Genomic DNA, 27,156 nt, shown 5'->3' on the forward strand with positions numbered 1-27,156 from the left:
CATGGATTCCGCAGAGCCAGAAACTGGTTGAAAATTTTGGAGCTTCCAGCAGACTTCCCATTGTGTGAATTGTATGCACTCTGGTATTGTCATTGTCTGGTATTGTCATACTTTCAACTGGCTACAGCTCTCTAGGGAGTGTCAGGTCCCTGGTTAAATTCTCAGCTCCTCACATTAAAAGAATCTTATTAGCAGGAGCAGGAAAGACCTGTCCTTTATGGGAGCCCTTGGAGAGCTGTTGCCAGCTGAAGCAGATAGCATCAGGCTGCTAGGACTAGTGATTTAACTCTTTATATGTACCTGTGCCCCCTTCAAGGATCGCTGCCTTGTTGTGGCAAGGGGGCTTGCGTAGTTCAGTGAAGCTATGAGCTATGCCGTGCAGGGCCACCCAAGACGGACAGGTCATAGCTGAGAGCTCTGACAAAAGGTGATCCACTGGAGAAGGAAATGGCAAACCACTCCAGTATCTTTGCCATGAAAACTCTATGGACAGTTCCAATAGGCATAACGATATGACGCTGGAAGATGAGCCCCTCAGGTCGGAAGGTGTCCAATATGCTACTGGGGATGAGCAGACGGCTAGTACGAGTAGCGCCAGAATGAATGAAGCGGCTGGGCCAAAGCCGAAAGGACGCTCAGTTGTGGAAGTAACTGGTGGCGAAAAGACAGTCCGATGCTGTAAAGATTTTTATTCCATAGGAACCTGGAACGTCAGATCCATGAATCAAGGCAAGCTGGACGTGGTTAAACAAGAAATGAGAAGACTGAACATCGACATTTTAGGAATCAGTGAACTAAAATGGACAGGAATGGGTGAATTTAATTCAGATGACCATCAGGTATACTACTGTGGACAAGAATCTCGCAGAAGAAATGGAGTAGCATTCATAATCAATAAGAGAGTAGGAAAAGCAGTCTTGGGATACAATCCCCAAAATGACAGAATGATCTCAGTTCGAATCCAAGGCAAACCATTCAACATCACAGTGATCCAGGTCTACGCCCCAACCACTGCTGCTGAAGAGGATGAAGTTGATCAGTTCTATGAAGCCCTACAACACCTTCTAGAAGCAACGCCCAAAAATGATGTGCTTATCATCATGGGGGATTGGAATGCTAAAGTAGGAAGCCAAAAGATAACCGGGATAACAGGCAAGTTTGGCCTTGGAGTACAAAATGAAGCAGGGCACAGGATGGTAGAATTTTGTCAAGAGAATACAATGGTCATAGCAAACACTCTTTTCCAGCAACCCAGGAGACGACTCTACACATGGACATCACCAGACGGTCAACACAGAAATCAGATTGACTATGTGCTCTGCAGCCAAAGATGGAAAAGTTCTATCCAGTCAATAAAAACAAGACCAGGAGCTGATTGTGGTTCAGATCATGAGCTTCTTGTTGCAAAATTTAGGCTTAAATTGAAGAAAGTAGGGAAAAGCACTAGGCCACTCAGGTATGAACTAAATCATATCCCCGACGAATACACAGTGGAGGTGACAAATAGATTTAAGGAATTAGATCTGATAGACAGAGTGCCTGAAGAACTATGGACGGAGGTTCGCAACATTGTACAAGAGGTAGCAACTAAAACCATCCCAAAGAAAAAGAAATGCAAGAAATCAAAATGGCTGTCTGAGGAAGCTTTACAAATAGCTAAGGAGAGAAGGGAAGTGAAAGGCAAGGGAGAAAGAGAAAGATACACCCAATTGAATGCAGAATTCCAGAGAAAAGCTAGAAGAGATAAGAATGCCTTCTTAAATGAACAGTGCAAACAAATAGAAGAAAACAATAGAATGGGGAGGACCAGAGATCTTTTCAAGAAAATTGGAGATATGAAGAGAACGTTTCATGCAAAGATGGGTATGATAAGGGACCAAAATGGTAGCGACCTCACAGAAGCAGAAGAGATCAAACAAAGGTGGCAAAATTATACAGAAGAACTATACAAGAGCGAGCTTAACAGCCCTGATGACCACAATGGGGTAGTTACTGACCTGGAGCCAGACATCCTGGAATGTGAAGTCAAATGGGCCTTAGGAAGTCTGAGCAACAATAAAGCTAGTGGTAGTGACAGCATTCCAGTTGAACTATTCAAAATCTTAAAGGACGATGCAGTAAAAGTGCTACACTCAATATGCCAGCAAATTTGGAAAACTCAACAATGGCCACAGGATTGGAAAAGGTCAGTTTACATTCCAATCCCAAAGAAGGGCAATGCCAAAGAATGTTCAAACTACCGCACCATCGCACTAATTTCTCATGCTAGCAAAGTTATGCTCAAAATCCTACAAGCTAGGCTCCAGCAATATGTGGACCGAGAACTTCCAGAAGTACAGGCAGGATTTCGAAGAGGCAGAGGAACTAGAGATCAAATTGCCAACATACGCTGGATCATGGAGAAAGCTAGGGAGTACCAGAAGAACGTCTACTTCTGCTTCATTGACTATGCTAAAGCCTTTGATTGTGTGGAGCACAACAAATTGTGGCAAGTTCTTAAAGAGATGGGAATACCAGAGCATCTTATTTGTCTCTTGAGAAATTTATATGCAGGTCAAGAAGCAACAGTGAGAACTGAACATGGAATCACTGACTGGTTCAAAATTGAGAAAGGAGTTCGGCAAGGCTGTATACTGTCGCCTTGCCTATTTAACTTGTATGCAGAGCACATCATGAGAAATGCGGGATTAGAGGAGTCACAAATTGGGATCAAGATTGCAGGGAGAAATATCAACAACCTCAGATATGCAGATGATACCACTCTAATGGCAGAAAGTGAAGAGGAACTAAAGAGCCTGTTGATGCGGGTGAAGGAGGAGAGTGCCAAAGTTGGCTTGAAACTCAACATCAAGAAAACAAAGATCATGGCATCCGGCCCTCTCAATTCCTGGCAAATAGAAGGGGAAGAAATGGAGATAGTGACAGATTTTATTTTCCTGGGCTCCAAGATCACTGCAGATGGGGACTGCAGCAAAGAAATTAAAAGACGCTTGCTCCTGGGGAGGAAAGCTATGGCAAATCTAGACAGCATCCTAAAAAGCAGAGACATCACCCTGCCAACAAAAGTGCGTTTAGTCAAGGCTATGGTCTTCCCAGTTGCAATGTATGGCTGCGAAAGTTGGACCATAAGGAAGGCCGAGCGTCAAAGAATTGAGGCTTTTGAACTCTGGTGCTGGAGAAGACTCTTGCGAGTCCCTTGGACTGCAAGGCGAACAAACCAGTCAGTCCTAGAGGAGATCAGCCCTGACTGCTCTTTAGAAGGCCAGATCCTGAAGATGAAACTCAAATATTTTGGCCACCTCATGAGAAGGAAGGACTCCCTGGAGAAGAGCCTAATGCTGGGAGAGATTGAGGGCAAAAGAAGAAGGGGACGACAGAGAATGAGGTGGATGGATGGAGTCACTGAAGCAGTAGGTGCAAACTTAAATGGACTCCGGGGAATGGTAGAGGACAGGAAGGCCTGGAGGATCATTGTCCATGGGGTCGCGATGGGTCGGACACGACTTCGCACATAACAACAACAATGTACCTGTGTTTAAAGTACAGGTAGCATTGTAGCTTTTGATTGCAAGAATTGCTTTCCTCCTCTTTCAGTACTTCAGATGGACTTTTAAAGAAGCCTTGGTAGCATCTCCTCCAGTGCACCTCATTAATTTACATGATTTGTGATTTGCATTTTGTTCAATGCTGGCAGGGCGTGGCATATCATTCACCACTCCCACACCACCAAAAATTGGGTAACATTGCGCAGGTATTTAAAAAGGAGATTTCAGCTTCTATTGTGTGTGCAAGCAGTATTTTCAGGCACAGTTGCCACAAGATATGAACACAGCCCTGCTTTCTAACTTCCATTTGTTGATGTGACTGATGATGGTGCTGCTTCATCCACAATGAACAGAAATCTGCGGGTCTACTAAATGCACCTTATCTTTCATTTTTATATCCACACGCAGGGAATAGTTTCTGTTGACAGCAGAGTATAGGACCCACAGCAATGGGCTTAAGCCATACGTAGAATGGTATTGGCTAAATATCACAAAAACATTTTCACAGGCAGAGTAGTTCAGCAGTGGAATCGACTGCCTAGGGAGGTGGTGAGCTCCCCTTCATTGGCAGTCTTCAAGCAACAGTTGGACAGATGTTTATCATGGATGCTTTGGGTTGATGATGCATTGTGCAGGGGGTTGTACTACTAGATGGCCCCTTCTCTGTCTATGACTCTATGATCTTCTTCTTCTTTCAGCTCAAACATATGTGCAAAACTATGCAGTCTTCAGACAACCATCTCAGAACATACAATCTCTATTTCTGTGACTCACCATTCTAATCAGTGTCCATCTGCAGTATTTTGTCACCAAGCAAATAATCTTTCCCATGATGTATGGGCCCCACAGTGCCACTCAGGCCTCAATGCACAAAACAATATGGATTCTGAGCGCAGGATATGACTTCCCTTTTTGCCCTTTGTATTCTGGAGAACTAATGGTTCTAATTTTTCTTCAGCAACACACCCACCAGTCTCATCAAAACATCCCATAAGCCAGGGATTCATTTGATCTTGGATTCTCTCACACCCTTGACACAGATCCCTATGCATTCAACCTTGCAAATAAAGCCACAGGACATTTTAATAGTCAGATGCTCACAATCATAACAAGATTATGGCTCAGATCCTAAGCCTCATTCCCACTTGCACTGTGCTCTTTTCCTGTCCCTAGAACAGCACATTCCTCTGTCACTAGGCATTTCTACGCATGGGAACTAGGGTCTTTCAGTGAGCTGAAAGCATCTAGGCACATAGGAAACACACTCTGCTGCAAAGAACCGTCTCTGCATGCAAAATAAAAACAGGCTTGTGATCTCAGCTTATGTATGAAGAAAAAGAAGAGTTGGCTTTTGAATACCCGGCTTTTCACTACCTTTCCTCTCCCCACAACAGACACCTTGCGAGGTAGGTGAGGCTGACAGAGCTCTGACAGAATTGCTCTGTAAGAACAGATCTAACAGTACTGTGACTAGCCCGAGGTCGCCCAACTGGCTGCAGGTGGAGGAGTGGGGAATGAAACCCAGATTTGAGACTGCCGCACTTAACTGCTATACCAAGCTATATCAGACATCCTTTTAAAATATTTAGTTATCATATTATTTTTATATTACATGGGGTTCCAGTGTTCTCCTGACCAGATTACAGACGTTCCCCCTTCTATTGCTTCAGCATCACACACTCAGATCATTTCATACCTCAGAAAGCTTTTAGACCAAAAATCACCAGTCGACAAAAATTTCCCCATCCTGTGGCTTGGAAGCAATTTGAGTGCACACACATGCACTCAAAACACAACCTCATTCCCATCCACACACATGCACTCTTTTGTAACACATGCATCACTTCCATGCACAGGAACAAGTCATACACAAATGCATTATCTATAGAACCAGCGCTAATACTAAGGTTGAAGATTGGCACCCATATCCAGACCTAAATGCTCAAACATCTCAGGGGCCCAGTATGTTGGTGCTCACCATGTGTAGATTCTCACCCTGCTCATTCACACTTATTAATCCACTCCTTGCTTAGCAGAGATGCATGCACGTATCTGTTTTGACAGGGTCGGGGCCACGCAGGAGTTAATACCAGTGAAAGGAAAGAGGAAATTAAAAGTGAAAACTCGAAAGCCCAGCACATGACTCTTCCTCTATCACATCTGTGAATCCTGGAGCGTGAGAGTAATTGTCTGAAATGAGTCAGGCTAAAGGCACAAGGAAACAGTTGCCATAGCAACCCCCCTCACTTGCTCTAATTCCGCTCAGAATTAAAAAAAAAACGCTATCAAATAAATTTGGGAGCCAGGGGAACATGGCAAGCTCTGTGGGCACCCATCTCAAAATGTCGTGCCGTATTCTGGACCAGAGTCAAGGGCTTCGTTCCCTTCAAGCTCAACGGCAAAAGTACAGGATGGTGATGGATGGATAACCCCAGGCTTGACAGTATCAGCTGCACGAGAGAGGAAACCAGCTCCTGGGCTGGAGCCCCAGATTGGAAATAGGCTTCCAGCCAAGGGACTGGAGACACGTGGATTTCCCCTGGAAATGCCCCACAAGTATCAATGAGGGAAATCCCACGACTCGCTTCCAGCAAAATTGCCACGCTGCTCCGTCCCGGAGTCCCTGCCTAGGTGGCTCAACAAAAGCACTGGGGAAAGGCATAGTGGTTCAAACAGAAAACAGAAGTCCAATGGCACTTAAGAAGTGAACAGAATGTATCCCAGCACACATACAGAATCTGATTTCATTGCAGATATATCAAGTATATTTGGCAGGCATATTAATACTCAAAGATGCAGACTACAAGGAAGGAGAGATGTTACCGGAGTGTGGGGAGGGGGGTCAGTTGAAAAGAAGATACAGTCACGGGAGTCATCAATTCACTCAGAGTAATTGACTCACATTAGTCTTTGGATTGGGACTTGCTTTAAAGCATCCTCTTTTTATACCCCCCCCCCCATTTTTCTTTTGTTGCCAAAATAAATGAATCAGCCTAATGGATGTGCACTTCATGCATCTGATGAAGTCTGCTCTGACTCAGAAAAGCTTATGGCGATATAAATTCTGTTAATCTCTAAGGTGATGTTGGAGTTACGTTTTATTCTGCCGCTACATACTGGCATGTATGCCCATCTGGAATGCTCGAAATTGAGCGTTTACTTGTTTCGGCAAAACGAGACTCTCTGGTTTGATTTGCGATGGCAAAGAGGATTTAAAGAATGTTCACACTGGAAGGAGCACGGCAACCGACAACCTCTCCTCCTTTTCAGCAGCAGAAAATTAAATAGAATCATAGAGTTGGAAGGGGCCATACAGGCCATCTAGTCCGACCCCCTGCTCAATGCAGGATCAGCCCAAAGCATCCTAAAGCATCCAAGAAAAGTGTGTATCCAACCTTTGCTTGAAGACTGCCAGTGAGGGAGAGCTCACCACCTCCTTAGGCAGCCTATTCCACTGCTGAACTACTCTTGACTGTGAAATTTTTTTCCTGATATCTAGCCTATATCGTTGTACTTGAAGTTTAAAGCCATTACTGCGCATCCTTCCCTCTGCAGCCAACGGAAACAGCATCCTGCCCTCCTCCAAGTGACAACCTTTCAGATACTTAAAGAGGGCTATCATGTCCCCTCTCAACCTCCTTTTCACCAGGCTGAACATTCCCAAGTCCCTCAACCTATCTTCATACGGCTTGGTCTTTAGAAACTGTGGAAGCCAGAAGGCCAGCTGTTGTACATCTGGGCTTTGCTGGAGTTCAGCTGTGTTATCATGTAACTGCCCTGCACAGGCTGTGCTGGCACCAATGGCTCCCAACAGTCCAATGCAAAAGAAAGTGGGAGGAAGTGGTTGCAACTAACTTCTTAAAGGGGGAATAGTCCATTGTTTGCTCAGGTACCCAAATGCGGAATGTGCATAGTGCCTTCACAAAGGCTTCTGTGTATAGAGAGGAGGTCCTTTGACTTCCAATTCAAAGATTCTATTCCTCTCCCCTCCTTATGCTATGACACAAATTACTGCTGAACCTTTCTTGAGTTCAAAATTATCTCGTCAAGGGTTGTGTAGGGCTTGTATCTATGGGTGAAAAGTCAGGCGCTCTGCTGCACACACATAGCTTATGGCACTGACGGTTAACTCAGTTCCGGCTTCCTGCACGGCCTGCAAAATGGAGCTCTTCCACCAGGTCTATGGTTGAGGCCAGGGCAAAGAGAAGATCTATTTCCCCCCCCCCCCAAAAAAAGAAGGAGTATTCCACCAGGTGTCATCTGCAGTGGTCAGCTGGCTCCCAGTGGGGGGTAGGTGGGGGGTCCTGTTTCTGCCGCTTTCTGGTAGTTGTATATTATTTGTTTGTATTGTTTTATTCTGTAACCCGCCATGAGCTGGCTTGCCGAGAGTGGTGGGTAATAAATCTAAATAATAATAATAACAACAACAACAACAACAACAATAAACAACAATAATAATAATTTTAGTGTGCAATAAACACAGGAGCGACAATGCAAATGAGAGGTGGCTGGGTTTGGGAAACGGGAAAGCACAATGTCCTGATCTCCAGAAGCCCACTATAATGGCGGCAGACAAGGCGATCTGTGATGGCCTTTGAATTTTCAGGCTACGACATGCCAATCCTGATTTCAAGTGCAGCCACAACCAAGAGCAACTCTTTAAAACAGACACACAAGCCTGGAGTTTGTTCATGCTTGGAATGATGATCAGGTGTCCAGTAAATGACTCACTTGAAGAGAAGGTCACGCAATAAGAGAGATGTTTTACACACCGGCTGGGGAGACAGCAGCACTCCCGCACAGATTCCAGCAGTCTCCCTGGGATTGTAAATCTGTTAGCAGCTGTGATGTAACTACAGCAATCTCCCCCCAATCAAAAATAAACCCCCTAGTTATGGACTCGCTTGAGAGAAAAAAGTGTCGCACTCACTTGTAATGGTTGTCCATCTAGTTGCCTCTGTGCAGGCAGAGGGTAACAGCCGTTGGGAAGGACAACTTTAAGGAAAGGTTGTCAAGGGGGAATGTGGCTACAAGCTCAAAGGGAGGCTGTGTTAAATTAGAACTAGGGACAGGGGCCACTGAGGCACAATGGATGTTTTAGGAGGTTACAGATGGTTAAGACCCTTGAGGTTACAGATTGTTAAGACTCTTTGAAGCTTCATGAGATGGCCATTCTACTGGAGAATGAAAAGCAGAGACTGCTGCTCAATGGACTTTAAAAGAAGACAGGAGACATAGTGATGAGTTCCAAAGGGGCGTTGCCTTGAGTGGCCAAGGTCACATACCAATGGAGCATGCTAGGGAGTGGCCAGTAGAAGAATGGGTGCGTGGGGCAGTATGACTTCAATAATAGTCTTTGGAGTCAATTCTTTCTGTCCCTTTAAAGCTGCTCCTTTCAATTCCAAGAAAGTCAGACCTGTTTAGAAGTTTATCTGTGTTTCTTTGGCAGTGGTTCTGAGGAGGACAGGGCTGGAGTCTGTTCTGGCATCCTGGAATGTCTACAGTTCTGATCCAACCTTGGAACCAATTGGACTGAAATCACCAATGGAGGCCAGGGAACAGACAGGTGTTCTACTGGGGCAGATGTTTTAGCTGCTGGGTTGACAGAGGAAGATAAAAGCTTTCTCCCATAAGGCAACCTTAAGGAGAGAGACATGGTCCCCACGGGCCTTGGGGGTAAATTGCTGGCAGATCTTACATACCGCTACATTGTGGTTTTTCCCGAGGCACAAAAGACAGATGGAGTGCTCATTCGTACAAGTCATCTTTGTAGAGCATGAGGATCATTGAATAAAGACATCCTTCGCTCTCTCTCTCTCTCTTATGAATGAATGAATGAAAAAATAGGACCTACATTCTTCTCAAGGTGGCAGCAAAGAGAGAACTGAGGGATGGATGGAGGGAGTGAGGCCCCACCCTGGAAATCATGGCCGGGGAAATGGCCCAAATAACTCTGATTGGGAGTGCCCCTACCTGCTCCATTACTAGGCAAGCTAGAAATCTCCAGGTTGCTGGCCAGCATGCATGCACCATCCCATGTGGGACGCCACAGAACAACAATGCTGAACAGCCAGTAACACTACTGGAAGCAAGATCAGTAGTAGAAGAAGAAGAGTTGGTTCTTATATGCCGCTTTTCTCTCCCCGAAGGAGTCTCAAAATGGCTTACATTCGCCTTCCCTTTCCTCTCCCCACGACAGACACCCTGTGAGGCAGGTGAGGCTGAGAGAGCCCTGATATTACTGCTTGGTCAGAACAGCTTTATCAGCCCAAGGCCACCCAGCTGGCTGCATGTGCGGGAGTGCAGAACCAAACCCTGCTTGCCAGATTAGATGTCCACACTCCTAACCACTACACCAAACTGGCTCTCTTTCTTAGAAACTTCTCATATTGCACAATTTTGTTCTATGTAGAGAGCTGATTTTGCAAGCAGAAAGCTCTAGGCTTATGCCTCTGGAGACAAAATAGCCTCAATTAAATTATAATTAATAATTATATCTTAGCTAACATTTGCACAGTGATCAAAAGCTATTAGGCACATCCTAGTAGCTAACAGGGATTCCTAATTCACTTGGAAAGGTATGCATATGCTGCGGTCGTAAAAGCTTCCCTCAAGTATTTTCCACCGGAAAAGGCCACAGATGTGATACTCTGGGAAACACTATTCAAAGGTACACAGGGAAGCAACAGAGAAACTTTTGTTTCCTGAGCCAAAAAGCAAATATTTGACTGGTTATTTTGTGCCAGTAGAGAAAACTTCAACATTCTGTGCCTTTTTGAACACTGTTAACATCTGTGGGTTTTCCATTCCTCTACATACATAGTCCTCCGTTAGGCAAAAGATGTGACCGGAAGTCTCTTTTTACCCCCTTAGCTGCTTCCTCCTTCATCTCTAAATTTCCAAGAGCAGTTTCAGATGTTATAAAAACACAAACAGAAGAAGAGTTGGTTCTTATATGCCGCTTTTCTCCACCAGAAGGAGTCTGGTAGAGTGGCTTACAATTGCTTTCCCTTTCCTCTCCCCACAACAGACACCCTGTGGGGTAGGTGAGGCTGAGAGAGCTCTGAAAGAACAGCTCTGTGAGAACAGCCCTAACATGACTGTGACGAGTCCAAGGTCACCCGGTTGGCTGCATGTGGGGGAATGGGGAATCAAACCCGGCTCGCCAAATTAGATGTCCGCACTCCTAACCACTACACCAAGCTATATGGCCATCACTAGCTTGTATATGTCCAGTTTGGATGCCTGCTACCCCCTCAGCATTCAACTCCCTTCTGAGCCTTCTGTTCTGTCTTTTGAGCCTACCTTCCTCTAGACTCTGGTTCCACTTGGATTCCCAGCTCTCAACCCGCCTGTCTTGAAATCCCCGCCTTTTCATCCTCTCCTTTCTTGATGTGGACTGGCCTGCCAATCAACTGCCAGCCACTGAGCTACGCTTATCGAACCCTGGACTTTTGCAGAAGTAAGTTGAAAACACAAAGCATGGAAAATGCCTAAATCACACTAAATGTATGTTTCTTGACCTGCGATAAAATACTGTGTTCAAACACCGATTGAGAGACGTTAAAGGTCCTAACTCATCTCTGAACTGACATTTGGGGATTTTTACACTGAAAATTGCCCTTCTGAGGTGGAGCATTTCATTGAAAAAGTAAACAGTGGAGGCTTTTGAAGCTTTATCAGCCTTTGAGACAAGACATTGGAGATTCTCTTGGGCATGGTTTCATTAGGGAGCATTTGGAAACTTCATGGTCTCAGATTAAAATGAGCAAAAAGGAGAATGTGCTATAAAACAGATGCAAAACTGAGCACACGTTTACCCAACATGAACATGAAACTGAATCTTCATGATGGCTTAAAGGTAAAGGTATCCCCTGTGCAAGCACCAAGTCATGTCTGACCCTTGGGGTGACGCCCTCTAACATTTTCATGGCAGACTCAATACGGGGTGGTTTGCCATTCCCTTCCCCAGTCATTACCATTTACCCCCCAGCAAGCAAGCTGGGTACTCATTTTACCAACCTCGGAAGGATGGAAGGCTGAGCAAACCTTGAGCCGGCTGCTGGGATCGAACTCCCAGCCTCATGGTCAGAGCTTCAGACAGCATGTCGGCTGCCTTACCACCCTGAGCCACAAGAGGCTCTTCCATGATGGCTTAGCACAGTATATATCTGAAGCTTTTTCCTGTGGTGCACTGGGAACGCTACACATTTCCAAGAAAGATCATTTCACCATCAAAGCAGATCTAAAATGTTGTCCAGCATTATACCTTGATTGTATTGAAACATGCTCCTACCTGCTGCGATTCCGGTCTTCCCACCCACAGTCACACTCACAGAGGTGCTTACTGTTACCACCTCAGGTGGACTTCCATCTGTCAAGACATAAAAGCACAAATTCAGTACCTGGGGACAGAGCAGGCTGGGTACCAAAGAGAGCATTATCAATGCTGGATCACAGCTTGGTTCTTCACCTCTATTGATCGACCTTTTCACGTTTTTGTTCTGGAAACTGGGCTTGGGATCAATGGGATGCTGAGCTTTCAAGCTGCCTTTTCACTCTGATTGTAAAGTCCTGTTTTCTGGGGATACTTGTAGTTTTCTTTTTCTTTTACATTCAGATCCTTATTTTTTGCACTAGCAGTTCAATCTATTATATAACTTTCTTCTTTAGGGCTGTTCCTTCCATTTCTCTTATCTCTTGGGCCACAGGCTAGCAGACTATCCTTAGCTAGAGCACAGGAGGCATCTATCCACTGGCTCTTGGCATGGCTCACAGGCTCTACACTCTACACTGATTCTTGGTATTGGGTCTCTCTTGCCCTTCCATCTTATTTCCATCGACTGACTGTCCCCAAGTATCAGAGACTGTATCCCAGTCTTCTGTAGCACAAGAAAGAAGACCTCAGAATTGTCACCCTACTGACTTGTATCACAAACCCATCAGTGAGCAGACATAAACCAGTTTGGTGTAGTAGTTAGGAGTGCGGACTTCTAATCTGGCGAGCCAGGTTTGATTCCACGCTCCCCCACATGCAGCCAGTTGGGTGACCTTGGGCTCGCCATGGGACTGATAAAACTATTCTAATTGAGCAGTGATATCGGGGATCTATCAGCCTTACCCACCTCACTGAGTGTCTGTTGCAGGGAGAGGAAAGGGAAGGCGACTGTAAGCCGCTTTAAGACTCCTTTGGGTAGAGAAAAGCAGTATACAAGAACCAAATCTTTTTCTTCAGTAATATCAGGGCTCTCTCAACCCCACTTCCCTCACAGGGTGTCTGTTGTGGGGAGAGGAAAGGGAAGAAGATTGTAAACCGCTTTGAGACCCCTTTGGGTAGAGAAAAGCGGCATATAAGAACCAACTCTTCTTCTGTTCAGCTGTGTTTTGTATCACTTTTGTTGTCAGACAGGAACTCACCTGACTAAACTTTCATAACAGGATCGTAGAAGTCATTTGGATAATAGGAGAAAATTTCTAGCAATTCAACAATGGAAGTGGTTCCACAAGGGTGAACAGCAATTTCTTGGGGATGTTCTAGCTTCGGATTTACAGCATGAAGGGGCTGAACTGGATTCTATAATCTACTGCAGTGGTCTCCAACCTGCAGGCCGCGGTCCGGTGTCGGGCCGCGAAGGCCATGGCGCTGGGCCATGGCTCCCTCTCCCTGCCCCCCCCCCCGCAGTAAAAAACTTCCCAGGCCGCAAGCTTGCGGCCCGGGAAGCTTCTTACTGCGGGAGGGTGAAGAGAGGGAATCAGGGCCGGGCTGTGCATCACACATGTGCGGCCCGTGGGCGCGGCCCGATGCGTGGGCGTGGCCCACACGGGCGCGGCCCGATGCCCTACCGGTCCCCAGCCTCAGAAAGGTTGGGGACCACTGATCTACTGAAGATAACTCCTGCCATATAGAAAGCTAGCATGCCAGGGAGAAAGCTGCCCTTGAACCCTCTTCCCTAATCATACTAATTTCCTATGAAAAGCATTCTATCATATGTCCTACCACCACCCACATTCTGATGTGATACATGCTTATCTCTTCACCTGCTGTTTCGGAGAATTAGCCATAAGAGAAGAAGAAGAAATGGTTTTTATACCCTGCTTTTCACTACCTGAAGGAGTCTCAAAGCGGCTTATAATCACTTTCCTTTCCTCTGCCCCTAACAGACACTCTGTGAAGTAGATGGGGCTGAGAAAGCTATAACAGAACTGCTTTGTGAAAACAGTTCCGTGATGAGTCCAAGGTCACCCAGTTAGCTTCATGTGGAGGAGTAGGGAATCAAATCCGGCTCTCCAGTTCAGAGGCCTCCACCATGTACACCTTCCAAAAACCAAGTATAAGCTAGAACGGTTTCTATTTTATCACCCTCTACGATTGCTCCATTAACTGTGGCCACAGGACATTCTGAAGGTCAGGATTTCTGATCACATTTGAGCTCTAATTAAAAAAAAAATCCATTCTAGCTTTGCTGAATGTTCTGCCTCAACATAAGGGTTTTCCTCTCTCTTCCCCAACAGTTCCAGCACTTGTCACTGCCCAAATATGTCCTGAACATGACTTTGCAACTTCTTTCAGTTTTAGCCTAAGGTCTTTTGCAGATCTGTTTTGGACTTTTTTTAAAAAAAAAAAAACAAAACAAAATTAAGTTGATTTGTGGAAAGGCATTGCAGAGACCTAGGGGAACTCTTGTTCAGTCCAAGGACTCTCCCTCTGGATGATATTCATATGCCTCAGCCATTAGCCTTGTGGCATTCAAAATCCTCTCTCACTTCTGTGTGCAATTCTGGGGACAGGCAAAGGACACCAAAACCCTCCAGCAGGATGCTGTGTGACTTGCATATTCCCGCAGAGCTACACGTACAAATACAGCACGAACCCTAAGGAAACAAGGGTTTGCCATTTGCTTATCAGATAAGGGGCCTAATTCATATTTCTTTTGCAACTATTTAATAAGAAGCACATAATTCTACTGCTCCTGGCCATAGACTAGATTGTCTCTTCTCAAGATCCAATGTAAGCCTACCTTTGTCTCCAAGTAAAGACACACAAGAGTTTTAGGTGAGTCCAAAGTGGTTTGCGGTAGCCCTACTTCCCATGGTGTTTTTGTCTGATTAAACAGATTTTGCTAGGTTTTTGAATGAACACAACCATCTGGAAAGCCCATACACCAGAGATAAAAGTGAGATGCACACCAGCTATTGATGCCTGTCTGTCACAGAAATCTTGTTCCCTTTTCTGTCAACTCTCTCAGTGGATTTAAATCTTAGTTCTAGCAAGTAAAGTCCTTCAGACCTTCCTCTAATTCTCTTAGCTGGTACCTATGGAAACACTTATGATCACTCCAGGGTCCAAGAAGTCTACAGGAGTCTAAGCCAGCATTCTGTAGGATAAAGGCCAAGATTTTTGACCCTCTCACATCTTCCTATTCCTTCCATGGAAACCAGTTGCCAATGCCTTACCACCTCATAGCTTCCAGTTTTTTCCAGACAGTGATTCGATATGCTTGTGTATTGCCAATAAATTTGTGTGAGTTCTGGTTTCCATTTATAGGAGAATGAGGTAGTATAAAGTGAAGGTGACAGCATGGACCGCACCACCTCAAACTGCAGGTGGGGGTTCCAGGTTTCGGTGTTCCTTTGCACGAAAATCCCTGCGAATACAATAACTATCACAGCAGTGGGAAAGGTTTGGTTTCTTCTCTGGACTTGCTGGGCTGGTTTTCTATTTGCAGATAGTTTTTAACAAAGTGGAACATTCCAAAACAAGGCCCTCCCCCATCTGTCTGGAGCTGTCCTTTCTACCACCTAAGCATATTCCCACTTTATTCTCTGGCATGTGTCGATCAGCCTGCGTGGCATTCAGGCATGCGCTTGCCAAGATCATGGACTTGGGTTTCCCAAACCGCTGGTTGAGAAAGCCTGCTTAAACTGGCTGTGGTGCTATTGGCCCCATGAATCCTTAAAACACTCCTGGAACCACCCACAAGCAAACCTAAGGACATTTACTTAAGGATGCCTTCATTTCTAAGTCTGGGTTACCTGCAAAAGAGCTTCCTAAAATAAGACACTAGGATGTGGGGCGATTAATTTTGGAGGTGTTTGTATCATTACAACAAAGTGCCACAGGATGTGGGTGGATTGTGAAATCCTTGTGCAAGTGACAGCCAGCCGCAAAGGAGACTTTTATATAAGGTGAAAGAAGGGAAGTGCTTCCTTCCCAACCCTGCCATTTTTCTCTTCTATCAACAAATGAGGAGGAGAGCTAATTTTTGATTTAAAAAATAATACCAGCCAGAAATGAACTTGTGGTGGAATTAATCTGATAGCTTCTAAGCAGATATTGGTAGAACCTATCAGGTAAGAGGTTAAACCAGGTAGGGTTAATAGTAAACAAAATAATAAATCCAAAGACTCTCAGACCTGCCCTCAAAATATACTGACTTTTCAGACCCACTACTGGTTGACCAGCAGAATACATGTTAAAATAATGGAGAACTGTCAACTCTAGAACAGGGGTAGTCAAACTGCGGCCCTCCAGATGTCCATGGACTACAATTCCACATTCGCTGGCAGGGGGCTCCTGGGAATTGTAGTCCATGGACATCTGGAGGGCCGCAGTTTGACTACCCTTGCTCTAGAAGGTACATAAAAGTGGAATCAGGAAAGTTGGGTTTGCAGGTACTTTCTTTCCCCTGCCCACACTTTACGCCCTTGTTCACCTTCTTTTTCTCCAGCCTCATCTTCATCTCTTGGCTGCTGACTTCTTCACCCACCCTTCTTCCCACTAGCATGCCAAAAAAAGCTTCTCCGCTAAAGAGCTGTACACCATGATGACAGTGTCTGAGATAAGAAAGGCCGAGCAGGAGCACATGCAGGGGTTTCAAGCAGTTTCTGCACCTTCTTGCAGTTTCCAGATTTCGTATCAAAGGCTCCTGCTTTTTATTCATTTAGCAACATCGTCCTTTCCCTCAGCCTGGGCAGAAGTAAACCATTAACGGGGGGAAACGTATGAGACTTTCTTCTGAAAGAGGAAAGTCTACAGTAGGAAGAAGAAGAAGAAGAAGAAGAAGAAGAAGAAGAAGAGTTGGTTCTTTTATGCCGCTTTTCTCTTCCCGAAGGAGTCTCAAAGTGGCTTACAATTGCCTTCCCTTTCCTCTCCCCACAACAGACACCCTGTGAGGGAGGTGAGGCTGAGAGAGCCCTGAGATTACTGAAGAAGAAGAAGAGTTGGTTCTTATATGCCGCTTTTCTCTACCCAAAGGAGGCTCAAAGTGGCTCACATTCTCCATCCCTTTCCTCTCCCCACAACAGACCCTGTGGGGTGGGTGAGGCTGAGAGAGCCCTGATATCACTGCTCGGTCAGAACAGCTTCATCAGTTTTTTGGCGAGCCCAAGGTCACCCAGCTGGCTGCATGTGGGGGAGCGCAGATTCAAACCCAGCTCGCCAGATTAGAAGTCCGCACTCCTAACCACTACACCAAATGATGGCATTTTCCCTACACCTTCCCCCCCCCCCCCCCAAACACACACACATCCTTCCGCTTTGGGTATTTCCACAGAGTAAAAATCAGTTCCAGATCGGGGGTGGGGGGTGGGGGAGGGGGGAGCAGAAGTCTTTTTCCTTAGCAGTTTCCTGCCAGGTACAACCTTGGAGTAAACTCGTGTCAAATTGGTAATTGGCTGATTGACTAGTCTGTGCATCTCCTCTTCACAAATCTGGCATGAACCCCCTGCAGCCACCCAGTGCTTAAGTGCAGTTCTGACTCACCTCTGCTGTGTGATTAATGGAAGCATATGGTGCATATAAGCTTCAGAGCACTGGGCTAATTTGGGATGCCTAAGGTGGTATTCTGCTTTTCGTTTACTACGGTGAGCAAATTTTGTATCGCTACACTCCCATGGCTCAAGCTATGGCCATGACCAGCAGAGCCTTCGTTTAGAAAGAGCTCTCCCGTTTACATGACTATCGTTTCAAAACCGATGCACAATTACTCAAGCCCAAGTGAATGGGCTTCTCTGCAGAGTTTCCGGGGGCGGGGGAGTGCTGTCAAGTCACAGCAATCTTTGATAGCAAGGAGGATTCAGAGGTGGTTCCCCATTATCTGCCTCTGTGCAGCAACCCTTTCAGAGGCACAGAGCCAGTTTGGTGTAGTGGTTAGGAGTGCGGACTTCTAAGCTGGAGAGCCGGGTTCAATTCTGCACTCCCCCACATGCAGCTAGCTGGGTGACCTTGGGCTCGCCATGACACTGATCAAGCTGTTCTGACCGAGCAGTGATATCAGGGCTCTCTCAGCCTCACCCACCTCACAGGGTGTCTGTTGTGGGGAGAGGAAAGGGCATAGAAGAACCAACTCTCCTTCTTCTTCAGTAATATCAGAGCTCTCTCAGCCTCACCCACCTCACAGGGTGTCTGTTGTGGGGAGAGGAAAGGGAAGGAGATAGGGAAGGAGAAAGGGAAGGAGATTTTCTCAGGTAGAGAAAAGCGGCATATAAGAACCAACTCTTCTCCTTCTCCCCCTTCTCCTTCTCCTCCTCCTTCCCACTCAACACTGCCTGTATGCACAGCCATGGCTGCAAATGAATGTATTTGCTTCTGCCTCTCTGCCCCAGTAGCTGATGCTGTGTTTTGCCAGTTGGCATGGGAAAGAGCACAGGACTTGCCATATTTGAATCCCAGAAATCCAGGTGACCTAATCTGCATATTATGCAAATAAATCACATTACTCAATTGGGTTAGCTACCAGTTGCTTTACCTCTCTCATACAATAATTGGGGAATAATTTGGAAATTCGCAAGAGTTGCCTCATTAAAATTGCCTAATTTTAGAAGCCAGTTAAATTATAAATAAAATGCAGAAAACACAGCCTGAGCTCTAGGCCTTCAACAGACTGAAACGAAGCAGCTCCTAGCAATAAGGAAGCAAGCACTCCCTTGGGCTTTCCATATCCATCCATCACAACTGTAACTTCCCTTGCTGGTGACAACAACGGGAAGGCAGGACAGGCATGTTTCCCCTGCATAAATCAGGCAGAAAAACGATCTGCACAACTTGCCTTCAATCTCCTAATCTATAAGGACTCAAGAGTCTCTCTTTTAAAATGAAAGCTGGGCATTTGGGACAGCTAATGGTAGCTAACCGGGTAGCATAGATTCTAGTTCATTCCTGCCTAGTATAGGAGGAGGAGGAGGAGGAGGAGGAGGAGGAGGAGGAGGAGGAGGAGAAGGAGAAGGAGGAGGAGAAGGAGAAGGAGAAGGAGAATGGGTGTGAGGAAGTACCTCACACATTCTTCTCTGTGGTTCTATGGGTGTGAGGAAGTACCCGGTGCAATAATCTCCAAGGAAGACTGGTAACAAATAATTATCATTATTAGGAGGAGGAATTGTTTTTTATACCCCACATTTCTCTACCAGAAGGAGTCACAGAGCGGCTTACAATCACCTTCCCTTCCTCTCCCCATGACAGGCACTGTGTGAGGTAGGTGGGGCTAAGAGAGCTCTGATGTTACCACTCTGTGAGAACAGTACTATCAGGGCTGTGATGAGCCCAAGGTCATCTAGCTGGCTGCATGTGGAGGAGCGAGGAATCAAACCCGGCTTACCAGATTGGAAGTCACTGCTCTTAACCACTACACCAAGCTACTACGGCAACATGAATGCTGCTACTGCCAGTGAAGCACTGGCTAAAATCTGATACCGCTCTTGTGCAAAGAAGCAGTCTTTTGACCAAGGGATAAACAATGATACTAGAAACATATTAACTAGACACAAGATACCTGAGGTTTCTTCAAAAGGAATGCTGTAAATGAAGCTTCCTGAAGGATGCTCAGCGGCTCTACGGTACCACAGAGGGAAGTGGTCCATGGTGAAAATACTCTCCTTATCTTCTCTGGTCAAGAATTTCCTGGAAGAGGGAGGAGAATAAAAGAGCAAAGGATGCTCTTTTGTGACTTAGAATGTTCAGAGCACTTCATCTTCTTTTTCTTTAAAAGAAATAGGAAAAAGTTTACCAAAGCTTTCCCCTTCTAAACTAAAATGGAAAGCAGCAATACAAGAAGAGTGAAGCGACGTAAAGCCAAAATAAAAACAATTTCAGTATAATAGTCCAAACAAGCAAGCAAAACATCATAAGTGACAGCTGCATGTGTAAAGAATCAAGCAAGATGTTAATGTTGCAAAAATTGTATTTTATATCTTCTAGCCTGCACAAATTTAATTACCATAAAAAGGATGAAAATTATATCCCTTCTTGTTTACGGGATTGGAATCATCAATGCCATACTATAAGAGAACCAATGCAGGGTTCATAAGAAGTGTTCATGCAGTAATTAGACTAATAATCTGTATTGTTGTTGTTGTTGTTGTTGTTGTTGTTGTTGTCGTTATCGTTTATTTCCCACCACTTCCGAAGCTGGCTCGTGGAGGGTTACAATGTCCAATAAAAAAACCATTAAAACCCCCATTAAAAGACATAAAACCACAGACCATGGCAGAAACCCCACCACCACCCATCCCCACCACCGGAGGAGCGAGGAAGGAGTTCAGGATGACTCAATTTGCTATTCACATCCAGGAGGGGGCATCTTCCTTGCCGATTCCAGCCTCAACCATAGACCTGGCAGAAGAGCTCCACTTTGCAGGCAGTTTTTATGGGATTTTATTGTTTTTATGAATTTCTGTAAACCGCTTCGAGACTTTGGAGAGCGGCGGTATATAAATATAAAGATAGATAGATAGATAGATAGATAGATAGATAGATAGATAGATAGATAGATAGATAGATAGATAGAGAGAGAGAGAGAGAGAGAGAGAGAGAGAGAGAGAGAGAGAGAGAGAGAGAGAGAGAAAGAAAGAAAGAAAGAAAGAAAGAAAGAAAGAAAGAAAGAAAGAAAGAAAGAAAGAAAGAAAGAAAGAAAGAAAGAAAGAAAGAAGAGCTCCATTTTGTAATGTCATTACAAAATTCAGAGATGTCCGGGCAGTCCCTCTATATGTCCTTAACCACAGAACTCTTCCAATTGTCTTTCCTTCCTCTCCGAACATCAGACACCCTGAGAGGGAGGTGGGGCTAAGAGAGCACTGAGAGAACTGTGCTTGGGTAGTAATCCCGGGTAGTAATGGAGCATGGGTAGTTATAGCATATCCCTCTTTTCTTATCCAAGATGCTGGGAGGTATGAATTTTTCTCTTTCTCTGTTTCATATTTTTTCCCTTGCTGCTTATTTATTTCTAAGGCAAAACCGAAGACTTCCATTTAATTTGTTTTGCTTACTGCTCTTTTCCATAACACCTCTTTGGGCTGCTATGCCAGGTGAGATTCTATTACTACTGTTATTTCTCCTCCAGAAACATACCTAATAAGCCACCACAAGAATAGCGACAGCAGCTACAGGGCAAAAGAAATCTAATCCACCCGGCATGTGTCTTAAGGACCTCAAAGCATTTTAACAAACAGTGCACTGTACACAGGTATGGTGTGACTTTATCATCCATTACAGAAGCAGTGCAGAGAGGGAGAGAGCTGTTGGTTTTACAGCTCACAGCCACACTATACAAACATTTTAGGACATTAAGCAAATTGTGCCGGGGCGGGAGAGGGGGGAATTTAGAGAGACACATCATACTCTCCGGCAGGATTAAGGCTGTTTTGGTTTTAAAAACTATTTCTACCTTCTCTCCCCATGCAAAAAAAGAAAAGAAAAAAACATTCTGTTATTTTAAAGGCACACAACACAAGTAGGGTGGGGTAGCCAAAGTGCGGCCCTCCAGATGTCCGTGGACTCCAATTCCCATGAGCCCCTGCCAGGATCCTAGTAATCCCAACGCTGATCATAGAATCATAGAATAATAGAGTTGGAAGTGAACTCATGGGTCATCTAGTCCAACCCCCTGCACTATGCAGGACACTCACATGCCAATCGCTCATCTACTGTAACCTGCCATCCCTTGAGCCTTCACAGAATCAGCCTCTCCGTCAGATGGCTATCCAGCCTTTGTTTAAAAATTTCCAAAGATGGAGAACCCACCACCTCCCGAGGAAGCCTGTTCCACTGAGAAACCGCTCTAAATGTCAGGAACTTCTGTTTAGATGGAATTTCTTTTGAATTAATTTCATCCCATTTGTTCTGGTCTGTCCCTCTGGGGCAAGAGAGAACAATTCTGCTCCATCCTCCATATGGCACCCTTTTAAATACTTGAAGAGGGTTATGAGATCCCCTCTCAGTTGTCTCCTCTCGAGGAAATATGTCTAGACTTATTTCTGCACGTAGAATTTCTGTTTACCCCAATTCCTAATTATCTCAACATCTGCATTCTGGGCCTCCCAGAGCCTTGTATCAAGAATATTCCATGGAAATATTAAGATAGATTCAGGTGTGTAGCTGTGTTGGTCTGAAGTAGCAGAACAAAATTTGAGTCCATTGGCATTTTTAAGACCAATAAAATGTTGTCAGTCTTAAACAGGGGTAGTCAAACTGCGGTCCTCCAGATGTCCATGGACTACAATTGGGAACTGTAGTCCATGGACATCTGGAGGGCCGCAGTTTGACTACCCCTGGTCTTAAAGGTGCCGTTGGACACAAACTTTGTTATGGAAACATTAAGTAATCCAACACACACTCAGGGATAGTTCACCCACACACATATTCATCACTTGGTGCCTGCAGGATTAAGTAATTCTTTGCATGTGGGAATGAACAAACACAGCCAGGACTTTCATAGCTCAAGTTACTACATGCAATAACCGACTGGTATAGATGTATGTGGGAATCATGCTTAGATCACTGAAAAAAGCACTTTGTATATAGCCAGCCAGTACTGTCTTGTCTACAAGGGACTAGGCTTGGTTTTACAATGCTCTCTAAAGCCTAGAGCAGACTATGCTCAATATATATATATATTTAATTTGTTAAACATTTATTGGGTGAAATGACCATACATGGTCAATGTCAACTTGCCCTGCCTTTCCAAAATGGCCAGTGAGGATTCTGGAGGGGGTGAAGAGGGGCCCTAGGTGGCCATGTACACAGCTTTGCTTCCCAACCATATTCGGCACGATTGTGCAAGTTCTGGGGTATCTCGAAGAATATTTCAGCGGTTTCTCAATGGTTAAAAAGTTGAGGAAGGCTAGCCTAGAGTTTGACCATACATTCTATAACAACACATGAGCTTTCTTTCAGCCACTGGGATGTTATCAGTAATCCAGCCTCAGCCCATAAGTTAATGGACGACATAGAAATGGAGAATAAATAAGCACCTCCTTTTAAAGGCCAAACCTGAGCGCTGTCAAGTAAAGCGTCAAGCGCTGTCAAGTTGCGGCCAATTTGTGACATCAACCATCAACTGGCTTCCGAGGCAAGAAGCAGAAATGGTTTCCTATTGTCTTCCTCTGCGGTCTTCCTTGAAAGTCTCTCCCAATTCAAGCTCCAACCCAGCTTAGCGTTTGAGATCTGATGGAACCGGGCTATATCCCATGCTGCCTTCCTTCCAAATGCCAAGACTGATCACCAGTTGCAATATCGTGCTGCGCTGTACCAAACTCTTTCTGCTTTTTGAGCACTACCTGCCTCCAGGACAAATACGAAACGGAACTCGAGATGAATGATGTTCTAGCATGCTTTCATGCCACAGAGGATTATATAATGGATCCTACTTAAACAGCCAGCAAATGAGGACTACTTCACCCTGTCTCTGAATGCCTGGCTCGTACAAAACCGACACTTTCCTCCTGAGTATGCATTCATGTGGCCAATGTACAATTCTGCTAATAGACAGTTATATCCAGTAAGGGATGCATCCTTCCCCAATGTCTAAAAATACTTGGAGGAAGCACATGGAAAGTTATGTCTGTGGGAATGAATGGCTGCCTTGCCCCCCCACCCCCACCCCAGGCTGCTCTTTCTTGGCCTAGTCTGCATACAATAGATAATGCACTTTCAATGTGCTTTCGCGGCTGGATTTTCCTGTGCGGAACAAGAAAATCTACTTCTAAAGTGCATTGAAAGTGCATTATCTCTTGCGTGCAGACTAGGCCCTTGTGTCCTTGCCCCCAGGCGGCTGGGTTGGAGATCCACATAGGGAGGAGGAAATCTGAGAAAATCTTCCCCCTTTTCTATGGGTAGAAGCATCTTCAGCCAGCAGAGAATATGGGTGGAATCTAAGCTGAGAGGGTTGTGATTAGTCTTGCCAAGCTCCCGGCGGGGCCTGGGGGTCCAGCAAGATTAAAGCTCATCTTTACATTACAGAGAGCAGTTCCCCTGGAGAAAATGGGTGCTCTGGAGGGAGGACTCAAGGGCAATGTAATCTACTGAGGTCCCCATTCTCCCCAGGCTCCATCCTCAATTCTCCAGATGTTGGCCAACTTGAATTTATTTTATTTTTCATTTATTACATTTTTATACTGTCCTTTCTTGCAGCTCAGGGCGGTTTACAGTGAATTCATAGAACAATACAGAGAATACATTATACTTAACATTTCTGACATTTCAACCTCAGGTGGGGGCCAGGATGGTTCTGGTCAAGATCAAACGAGCCTCCCTCACTCCAGGGATCACTAGTTTATTGCTCTCTGGGGGGCGTAGGCAGAGAGAGGGTCCCTCAAGTACTCAGGGCCCAAACCACGTAGGGCCTTGTTTGGTGTAGTGGATCGGAGTGTGAACTTCTAAGCTGGAGAGCCGGGTTTGATTCTGCGCTCCCCCACATGCAGCCAACTGGGTGACCTTGGGCTCGCCCCGGCACTGATAAAGCTATTCTGACCGAGCAGTGATATCCGGGCTCTCTCAGCCTCACCCACCTTACAAAGTGTAGTATTGTGGGAGAGGAAAAGGAAGGCGACTGGAAGCTGCTTTGAGACTCCTTCTGTTAGAGAAAAGGGGCATGTAAAACACACCTCCTCTTCTTCTTCTTGAAGGTAACTACCAGAACCTTAAGTCTGATCCAGAATTCAACTGGTAACCGGGGCAGCTGTTGGAGCGTGGGCTGAATGTGTGCCCTCCAAGGGGTTCCCTGGCTGCTGAATTCCGGACTAGTTGCAGTTTCCAGATCAGGGGTAAGGGCAGGCCCACATAGAGTGAGTTGCAGAAATCCAGTCTGGAGGTGACAGTTGCATTGATCACTATGGGACCAAGCCCTATGAAGATAGGTTGAGGGACTTGGGAATGTTCAGCCTGGAGAAAAGGAGGTTGAGAGGGGACATGATAGCCCTCTTTAAGTATCTGAAAGGTTGTCACTTGGAGGAGGGCAGGATGCTATTTCTGTTGGCTGCAGAGGAGAGGACACGCAGTAATGGGTTTAAACTACAACTATGACGATATAGGCTAGATATCAGGGGGAAAAATTTCATAGAGTAGTTCAGCAGTGGAATAGGCTGCCTAAGGAGGTGGTGAGCGCCCCCTCACTGGCAGTCTTCAAGCAAAGGTTGGATACACACTTTTCTTGGATGCTTTAGGATGCTCTGGGCTGATCCTGCGTTGAGCAGGGGGTTGGACTAGATGGCCCCTTCCAACTCTATGATTCTATGATTCTATGGCTAGGTGTTCTGGGCCCAGGTGAGGCACTAGTCGCTTAGCTTGGCACAAGTGGAAGAATGCCAGCCGTGCTACTCTTGTGACCTGTTCCTCCATAAAAAAGGGAGGTGTCAAAGGTCGTGCCAGAGGTCGTGTCAGGTTCCTAGCTGAGTGTGCTACTGTGAGCTGCAGCCCACCCAGGCAGGGCAATTGTGCTTCCTCGCCAGGATCCTTCCTACTGAACCATGGGCCCTCCATTCCTGCCACTGCTTCCAGATATCTGGCTAATGCAAGAATCTGGCAGTCTACCCTCTCGTCTCCCACCCGTGGCCAGGGAAGACCCGGCAACCCTAATTTTAATTCACGGAGGCTTCTTTGTTTCAGCCCTAACACAATGACTGCTGAGTGTCCTTCCGTCTGATTGGAATCATTGGGGCAGATTACTCATAACTAACGTTTGATTGCACCGGGGCCCTCGTGTCTTTCTGGAAAGCAACGTGAGCTTTAGTGACTTGTTTCCATCAGCTGAAATTGGCCCCGTGTCACTTTAATTATGCCAGGATAATAAATTCATGCCAGAATTCCAGCCCTCGGGGACAGAAAGAAAGAAAAGATTAAAGCTTGGCGCTGAATGTCAGTAAATGTTTGTTAATTAGACTTTCATAAACACAGAGACCGAATGTAATTTGTCCTGTGCAGGAGTGCAAGAAGAAGAAGAAGAAGAAGAAGAAGAAGAAGAAGAAGAAGAAGAAGAAGAAGAAGAAGAAGAAGAAGAAGAAGAAGAAGAAGAAGAAGAAGAGTAGGTGCTTATATGCCGCTTTTCCCTACCCAAAGGAGGCTCAAAGTGGCTTACAGTCGCCTTTCCATTCCTCTCCCCACAACAGACACCCTGTGAGGTGGGTGAGGCTGAGAGAGCCCTGATATTCTTGCTCGGTCAGAACAGTTTTATCAGTGCCGTGGTGAGCCCAAGGTCACCCAGCTGGCTGCATGTGGGGGAGCGCAGAATCGAACCTGGCATGCCAGATTAGAAGTCCGCACTCCTAACCACTACACCAAACTGCAAGGGAACCAAGGGCTGAACTTTTTGCTCAGAGTGTTGCAGGAACTGCACCTGCCCTAAAACGGAAAGCAGAGTCCATTCTCCTAATCCAGAGCCCCACAGCAGCAGCATGCAGTCTGTTTTACCCACTGCAAAATAGTTCCTACTATACAAGTGAATCTTGGGTGCAGACTGTATACATATGGAATCGTTCATTCAGATGCATACACAAGGGTTTCTCTACAGATAGATTTTGTTGTTGTTGTTGTCCCCAACCTACAACTTACTGAGAAATAACGGTTTCACTTTCCTGTAACCGTTGTTCATTGAGGTCTTTCTGCATATAGGGTGAGCCTTCTTATCAACAGCCTGAGCATACCGATTAGGTTTTTAAAAAGCCCCAAACTTTAGAAGACTAGTTAAAGCAACACGTGTGTTTACTTCTTAGACACATAGCGGTGTCAGACCCTCAAGCATCCCAGAATTTAACACCCCTGGGGTTAGGAAATTCCAGATTGTAAAGCCCTTTCCCACTAGGTGGCAGTGTTGTCCACCTCAAAACTAACCTGAACCTGGTCTGTTCAGGTGCAAGGCACAATTGGCAAGAAGGAAGACAAGGTTGGTTCCGTTTCAGACCAGCTGGATTTGGGCTGCAACAAAACACAACTGGCCCAAACGAACACTAGCACACAGGTGGCGGGAAAAGCTGGTGAGGGGCCAGGGGGTTCCATGGGACCAGTGGTTGGCGTGACAAGGGTGGATCTGCGGGTTTACACAACGTCACTACTGGCTGCCTGCCCTGGCTGCCTTGAAGAAGAAAGATGAGGCAGTGTGGTTAAAGAAGAAGAATAAGAGTTATTTTTTACTAGTAATCAAGCCCGCTGCAGGGGAATGCAGCGGGCGCTAGGACCTTACATTGTTCTTCGGCGTGCTGGTCTGCGGCTCCTTCAGCGGCGGCGGCGAGCTTCTGGCAGGCTGGTCCGAGGGTCAAACACCTCCTGCTGCTCCTGCCGGCCGCCTGCGCGTCCCCTTCGGCCGCCGCTTGTCCGCCGCCGCCGCCTCTCCTGCCCCTGCTGGCCAGC

At 45.8% G+C, this 27,156-nt stretch overlaps 1 protein-coding gene across 3 annotated transcripts in view; it reads right to left on the reverse strand.

Moving 5' to 3' along the window:
- Positions 1 to 27,156, reverse strand: part of CACNA2D4 (calcium voltage-gated channel auxiliary subunit alpha2delta 4) — a 208,767-nt gene that overhangs the window by 96,217 nt on the left and 85,394 nt on the right. For all 3 annotated transcript variants that reach the window (XM_077340036.1, XM_077340034.1, XM_077340035.1), the window contains 2 exons: positions 19,313 to 19,440; positions 11,842 to 11,919 (listed from right to left, as the gene is read on the reverse strand). In XM_077340036.1, the coding sequence (XP_077196151.1) occupies positions 11,842 to 11,919; positions 19,313 to 19,440 (206 nt within the window). The remainder of the gene's footprint in view (positions 1 to 11,841; positions 11,920 to 19,312; positions 19,441 to 27,156) is intronic.

This window comes from Paroedura picta, chromosome 5 (genome assembly GCF_049243985.1).
Source record: "Paroedura picta isolate Pp20150507F chromosome 5, Ppicta_v3.0, whole genome shotgun sequence".
NCBI classification, from domain to species: Eukaryota; Metazoa; Chordata; class Lepidosauria; order Squamata; family Gekkonidae; genus Paroedura; species Paroedura picta.